The 7,957-nt window shown below is 58.3% G+C and overlaps 1 protein-coding gene across 1 annotated transcript; it reads left to right on the plus strand.

Moving 5' to 3' along the window:
* Positions 1 to 973: 973 nt before the first annotated feature.
* LINJ_26_1420 (conserved hypothetical protein) lies at positions 974 to 3,322 on the plus strand (the record flags this gene model as incomplete). Its single annotated transcript, XM_001470452.1, has 1 exon — positions 974 to 3,322. The coding sequence occupies one exon, from the start codon at positions 974 to 976 to the stop codon at positions 3,320 to 3,322; it is 2,349 nt and encodes a 782-aa protein (XP_001470489.1).
* Between the last annotated feature and the right edge of the window lie 4,635 nt (positions 3,323 to 7,957).

Below are 7,957 nucleotides of genomic sequence, written 5' to 3' on the forward strand. Positions count from 1 at the left end.
TCCATCCTTCCACTGCCTCTCCCTTTGTTTAGATGTGCGTGCGTGATGAGCTGTCGCATCGACTGCTGCCGGACCACACCTCTGTTGGCGTTTAAGTGCTTGTGTCCGCGATCATATACATGCTCCATGTAAATGTGGAAGCGAAGCAAAAGAAAAAATGAGGTGAAGTTGGAAGGTGCCTTATTGGAGCTCGTGAGACAGTACACCTTGTCCGCCCCCCCCCCTCTCCCCTCTCTTACGGGTACTCACGCATGCTGTTCTCCACGTTCCAGAACGTGGCGAGGACGTCAACGCGGGAAAATATGCGTGGCGTGTATGGTGAGAGAAGGAGATGGTGGCCCATTTGTGCAATGTGTGCTCATCATTGGTCGCATGTGTGTCTGTCTATCACGCTCGCTCACCAACCTCACACCCGCATGCATGCCACATCATCCTCGGCTATCCCCCTCCCCCTCGCACATATACACACACACACACTGCCGCTCCTTAATTCACCGTGTCTCCACACACCTCCACGTGCATGCGCACATTCGTATGTGTAGTTATCTTTTCCGCCCACGGTGTGTCGAGGAAAGAAGATTAGGCGCATCATCGACTCACTTACCCGCGTATGCGCAAGTGCTGGCCATAGCGTCCACCTCTGCTGCTGCTGCTGCTGTTCTTTCTCGCTCTCTCTCCCTCATTCACCAGCAGCGCCGCACGCCTGACGGTGAGGGCAGGGCGGGCAGGGAAGGGGAAGGCGTAAGCGCGTACGTGCCCGAGGCGCAAGCAAAACGGAACCGGGTCAAGAAAGCGAGCGGCCCGCGCACACAGTAGAGCACACGCAGGACACGTACGCACATACAGAGGGAGCGAAGAAGACGGGATCGATAGATTTCCTCAGTTCTGCCGCCCCCTTACCGATCTTCTTTTTGTTTTGAGGAGAGGGGACTTCTGCTTCTGCTTCCTCCTCTCCACATCTGCTGGCTTCACCATGGGCAGTGCCTGTTCCTATGGCGAGGATGCAAGGCATCATCGCGAGAACCGCAAGAATCGGATCAACCCCACCGAAACCTACGACAAGTGGCAGCAGAAGATGCTGCTCGACATCGGCGCCGACCCGCTTGCCGTCATCCGAGATTTTCCACGCATGACGGTGTTTGTGCACACGATGACGTGCTGCAACTTCGTGCCTGATTGCTACAGCCCAATCAGTGATAGCGAGGCTGCGGCGTCGAGCGAGAAGCCGCACCAACAGGAGCAGACACGCCGGAAGTCTCCTTTTAACCCGCTTGCCCCTCGGAGCAGAAGCCAGACACATTATTGTGTAGATACCGATGCCGCTGGTGCCGCGGATACTGAAGGAGAGTCAAAGCAGCAGCAGCGCCGCCGCAGGCGTATGGAGAAGGCCAGCGGCCCAGCGCTGCGCGTGGATGCATCCGCCGGCGCTTGTGCCAACGCTGACGCCGGTGGCTCATGGAGCTCACCGACGGCGTCGCCATTACTGGCGCCTCACCCCCCTCCCAACGTGATGGCTCGCGGCGGTGCAGGGGCTCAGCGTTCTGGCCTTCAAGAGCCGTCCTGCGACGACGACGCTTTCGCCGCTCGCATGCAGCGTGTGCGAGAGGCGGTGCTGCTGTTGTCGGAGCTGTGCAACGAGCGCGCGACGTTCGGCGCCTCCTTCGAGAGCGCATGGGACCGCCTTGTCGTGCACGGCAGCGTTGGTGGCCGCGCCAACAACCTGGACAGCAACGCGGCCGGCGAGTCCGCCCCCGGGGCGACGCAAGATGGCCGCCCGCCGCCCTCTTCCAAAAAGTTTCGGAATCAGCCCATCACGCTTGACGTGCATCAAGTCCTGTTAAATGCCTGTTTGGACAGCGGCATGCTGATGCTTTTGGACGACGCCAACTCGGCTGCGGCTCTCGCGCCCCCACCGCACGGCGCCGCCCAGGAAAGGATTATCGGGAGCGTGCTGGCGCCTTTGTCGTTGCAGTCTGGTGCACCAACTGGGCTGGTGAATCGCCCCTCGCCGCCAGACACATCGAGTGCATCTGGGCTGCAGTTGCATCGAGCACGCACGGCAACTGGGCTCACTGCTGGCGGAGCAACTGGATCAAAGTGCGGCACTGTCAACAGCGACAGTCAGCAGCAGCGGAACCGAGAGTCTGCTGCCGCCAGCACGTCCAGCGTCCCCGCATCAATGGCGCGTGCCGCTCGAATCTCCCCCCAGACCACCGCCGCCCTCATTGCGACGCCGAGCCGCTACGTCGTGCGCAGCGCCACCTTCCATCTCATGCAGTTCGCTACACAAGGGGTAATGTTCTTCCCGGTGCAGCGGCTTAAGCACGTTCTGTGGATGCCGTGGTCCTCGCACATGCAAGACAGGGCATGGACGATCCACTTCCACGTAAAGGATGCGACACCGGAGGACTTGATTGCGCGCAGGCAGCACCACCTCAGGACGCTGTTCAACACCTCAACGTCCGCTCTGTTGCCGAGCGCAGACTCGGCGGCGGTGTTGGCGGTGGCAGGGGCGGATGGTCACCGAGACTCACTTTCGACGGCTCTGCCATCAACGGCTGTCACCACCGACGCGGACGGGTGGAAACTGCCTGCTATTTCCGGCGCCGATGCGAGCGCGGGCGGATGGAACAACACCTGTGGAGCAGGCGTCAATGAAGGCGTGCACAAGTGCAAGATCATTGTGATCCACCACTTTCAGACGGGACGGCACTACGTCGAGGACAGCGAGCGCAAGACGACACCGGTGTATGAGCTGGACTGGGCGTGCAGCATTCGGGTCGACCAAGACACCCTACTGAAGGCGTTTTCGCCGTACCAGGGGTACGCCGTCGCTGCGAAGGATGCGGCAGCGGCTTCGCCGTCGGTCCCTCTTTTGCCGTCGCGCAATCCGTCTTTGCTGCAGGAGATGACGATGGAGGCTGCCTCTTTGGTCTCGCATCCGCGCCAGCACCTGTGCGACGACGATGATCACGAGACTGTCACCGTGGACGCGTCGCCGTCAGTCACGACATCAGACAACGTCTCTGAAACTGCGTTCCCACGCAGGCCGGTGGTGGTGCCAGACGCTACGCTTCACCCAGAGCTGATCGCCTTGGACGTGGGCGTGCTCACGACACAGCAGCCGCAGCTGCTGCAGCGCGAGGTGTTGCGTGCCTCTGTAGAGGTTGTCGCCGCCCGGATGGCGAAGCCGCCTCTCACGTTCTGCATGGTCTCCTCCACGTGGCGCAAGCGCAAGGAGGAGCTTGACTACATGCTGAAGCAGCAGTACAACGTGCAACTAATGCAGGTGAATGAGCTGCCCAAGAAGCTGCCGTATTAGCCCTGACAGCTGCTCTTTGCATGCCTGCTGCCGTCCTTGAGTAGGGAAAGAGGAGGCAGTCGGCCACCTATACGAACACGTTCATACAACCCCCCCCTCCACCCACCCCTCCCTCCCATACCCTCCTCATTCCTCTCTCTCGTTGTTCCTTTTCATACATATGTATATGTGTAAGCATGTGTCCGTGCCTTTGCGCCGGTGCGTGCGTACAGATATTCCTCCCTGCGAGAAGGATGGTGTCGAGGGGCGGCCCCGGCTCACAAACATGTATACATATATACATATATATATATGTGTGTGTATAGGAAATCAGAAAAAAGAAAAATGCGAATGACTGTCGCTTGCTTTTCATCGCCTGATCACTGTGACAGTCGACTCACGCAACTGAAGACGACGCCGATATCCCCACCACCCTTCGTTATCCATATCTCACAGCAGGCGCGGGTCTGTGTGGGTATTAGCATCTTCCTCTCTCCTCTTCCCTTTCCCCCCACCCTCACCGTCTTCGTCATCTTTCGGTGTGTGTGTGTGTGTGTGTGTGCTCTCTCCTATCTTCCTCGACTAGTTGTTTGTCATCGTCGCCACCGTGGCCCCTCTGTCCGCGCGAACCCTCCCTTTGACTTCATTGGCGCTTGCTTCTCTGATGTGTTCTGCTCCTTGTAGATTTGAGCATGTTACTCTGCCCTGTTCTTCGTTTCTGCGGTTCTCCACCTCGGCGTCTTCTTTTTGCGTCGTCGTCGTCGATGGATGTGCAACGCGTGTGTCTGTGTGCAGCTGCGTAGGCGAACTTGCGTGTGTCATCAATGGTCTCTCTCTCTTCCTTTCACTTCGTTTTCTCTCTCGGCTCGACTTTTTGCCCTCACTGACGGGAGGGCGGACACACCTCTCTCACTGCGTGATATCGCAGAGTTCAGTGCTCCCACTGTGGGCGGGGAAGCCGAGCAGCCTCCTCCCCCCTCCCTCCCTATCCCAGCCACTGCCGAACCACCCCCTGGTGGTGACAGGGCCAGGGTGCCTAGGACGTGGGGAGGTCAGTGCGATGCAGTGGCACGGATGCCGGCGGCCAATCCCTGGACGGCGTGGCGCCGGTGCGACCCGCGACCGTGAGCGTGCTTGCGCCATCCATGCGATGGGCAAGGCGTCAGCGTGATACCAACGCGTCTCGCTCGGCCCTCGCACTGCCTGCTGCTGGGGAGGCTGAGTGCCACCCTGCGAGGCGGGTGGGTGGGTAGAGTTTGGGTCAGGGGCCGTGCACAGATGACTGTGTCGGCGCACTGCTGTGATGCGTGTCTGCGGCTGCGTTGCACCGCGCGCTGGGTGCCTGTGGCAGGCCCGTGGGTTTTAGAGTGGGCCTCGGCTCATGTTGTGTGGCAGAGAAAATGGGCTCACGGCGCAGCAAAGCAGAAAGCTATCCTTTGGACTTGATTGCATCTCTCTCTAGGTTATGGTGATGTGCACGTTGGCTTACCTACGCACACACACACAACATATATACATGTATATATCGTGGTGAAGGCACGCTTTGAGGAGCGAAGGCGGGCAACGCATTCGCGCGCTCTCTGTCTCCCCTCCTTAACTTTTTCGCTTCTCCCCTCGGCCGGCGAGTGAGTGTGCGGCGGCCCCTCCGGCATTCGAGCTGCTGAGTGCCTCGCCCCTGCACGCCTCCCTCAAGACATCGCGGTGCGGCGAGATCTCAGAGGCGGTCGATATGCCCGCCACTGCTGCCTCTCGCTCCCATTTTCTCTTCGAAAAGGGTCGCCAGGTGATCTCATGGACCTCTTCTCTCTCTCGTCATCGCCAGTGTCCACGTCTTCATGGTCGGCCCCGCACACCCCCGACCCCCTTCGTGCCTGCACCCTGTGGGGCAGGAAGGAGGAAGGACGGGTAGCAACGCACTCTCGTCAGCATGCAAGCGCAGACATATGCACCTGTCTGTCCCCTTGTGCTAAAGACGCCTTCGAATCCTGCCGGTATGGCCCTCTCGGTGTGTACGCGGCACGACCGCGCACACACAGACACACAAGCCGCCCCAGCAGTCGGATCGATGGAGACGGATGTGCCGACTCGCCTGATGGCCTCGGTGTTATTTTCTCGCCCTCTCCCCATCTCTATCCCCTCCCGCTCTCTCGCACGCTGGTGAAGCGAAACAAGTGTTTTGCATGTATATGTGTGTCTGTGCGGTGGTAACAAGGGTGTTTGGCACGGCCTCGAGGCCGTGAAGTATAGAAAAGGCAAAAGAAGCAGGCGCGATCTGTCACGAATCGTTGTACCCGCAATGCCATCTCTCCGCTTCCCCCTCTTCCTCGTGCTTCAGTGACATCTGCATTCTCTGCCCGCATTGTTTTCCTCCGTTCTCAGCAATATGCTCGCACCTACTCCCCCCTCCCCTCTCTCATGCTCCTTGGCTCGTTCCCTGCATTCGCTTCTCAGTACCTCCCCCTCGCATTTTACGGTTTTGTTGTTTTGGTATCGGTGATGGTTGGTGATGGCGCTCACATTTTTATCTGCTCACACTACCGTTGGTAGCACATGTCTTGTCGCTATGGCGAATCGTCTTCTATCCCTCCCCCTCCTCTTCTTCCGCCCCCACCTTCTTTCCATTCGCATCGTAACTCTTTCTAAATATACATGTATTCCTTTGCTGTCCTGCGTCTTCCACCCTCCCCTCTCCGTCGTGTGCTCTGCTGCTGCTGTCTCACGTCTTTGCTTTTTTTTCCAACGATTTCGGTGACGGTGTGCATGTGTGCGTGTGTACCCTCTCTGCATGAAGAAGAGGGCGGGCAGAGGCGCACGGTGCACGGGGAAACCTTTGCGCTTCTTAGTCTATGGTCGACCTTTGCCTTGTATGGTTGTTTGTCTCTGCTGATCAGCTTGCTCTGTGCGTGCTGTGCCGTCGTGCGAAGTCTGTTCCGCGACACTCCTCCTCCTCCTCCTACGACATTGGTGCTTGTGACTTTTCTGCCCACTAACTTCAGCTCTCCCTTCCCTCCGTGGCTCGCCCCCCCTCCCTCACACACACACACGCACACACCTCTCATTACTTTCTCGCTCGTGTGTTTGCTCCGTTGACGCGTCCGTGTCGGTTTAGGCAGCCAGTGACCATCCTCTTGCTCACTACGTGTCACCCGTTGCATCGCTCCCTCTTGGCTTGGATTCTCTCTCTGTTCTTGTGTGCGTGGGCGCGTGTCTGAGCGCATTGGCTTCGCAGTGATGAATTCCGAGGTGGCTACGCACACACTGTAGCTGCGTGTATAGGCAGGCGTGAGCATGCGTCCGGGAATAGAACGCTGTCTGCGGGGACGTTGGTGGAGGGGGCGTTCTGTCAGAAGTGCCGGCTTCCATGATGATATACCTCCCTTTGTGATCTCTAGTGTGTGTTTGTGCGTGCGTGCATGTGCGTGTGTGTGTGTGTGTGTGTGTGAAGGATAGCCGTAACCGAGAACCCCCCCCCGCCAAGCGATCGTAAGAACCAAAAAAAAAGTAGCGGAAAGACGTGAGGTCGAGAAAGAAGTGAAACCACGCAGGGCGATGGTGGGGATGGTGATCTGTGAATGCAACAGGGTGAGGAGGCGTGCATGCTCGTGGAAGTGATTGGTGCATGCATGTTGACTTCTGCGGTACACTCCTTGTGCTGACGCTCTCTTCACGAATGTGGCGCTCACTCCCCTCCCCCAACTTCTCTCTCTCATATGTCCTGTGCTCAGCTCCTCTCTCCTTCACCTCTCTCTGTGACTCATCAACGTACGTCATCGCCGACTCACAGCGGCTCGAGGTACTCTTGAAGCCGGCAAAACAGACCAAAGGACTACAACGCAAACAAGCTGACATCCGCACTCGAAGGTGCTGCTGCACCCTCTTGCATCTCACGCGCTCTCTCTTCCTCGACTCACCCACAGAGACACACGCACGCGCAAAAGAGGTGAAGCGAAGCGAAAACCGCCGAAGGCTCCACCACCATCATCGCCGCCTCGCCTCTCCACCACCACCTCCTCCTCCCTCCTCTACTCTGTCCCTCCCTCTCCATGTGGCAGACTGGGCGGGGGCTGATTCTCTGACAGCTGCCGCTCGCTGATCGTCGTGTCTTCTCTTTTTCGTTTTGCTTTCACCCTACTCCTCGATAACTCTTTCTGCCGCTGCCACCCTCATCTACGGCCCGCCTTTCCACGCGCACGCATACACACACAGCCCTCCTCCCGAGCCGCCGCCGCCCTCCCAACTCTCTCGAATGTTCTTTTTCGAGGTTGAAGTGTGTTCTTGTCGCGCTTCTCGATTCCCTCCATCGCCTTGAGCCTCTCCCTTTTGTGTTCCGATTTTCTTGTGTACTTCTGTCTGCGTGTCTGTCTGTGTGTGTGTGTGTGTGTGTGTGTGTGTGCGTGTGTGTGTAGCTGGGCGCACGCGTCATCTCATTCTTTTAGCCCTGTTGTTATCCTCGGAGAGCATCCTCGAGTACTTGGTGTCGGTGTTGTATTTGATCTGCACACGAGTGCCGCACCCCACCTAAACCCCGTCATCATCATCATATTTCACCCGACTCCTCCCCCCACCGGTACACGCCCACTTGTCTGCCGTCAATTATTCTGTCTCTCCTCACCTCTCACTCATCCCCCCACCCTACTCCTTCCCACCTTTGACGCG

This window comes from Leishmania infantum, chromosome 26 (assembly GCF_000002875.2).
Source record: "Leishmania infantum JPCM5 genome chromosome 26".
NCBI lineage: Eukaryota > Euglenozoa > Kinetoplastea > Trypanosomatida > Trypanosomatidae > Leishmania > Leishmania infantum.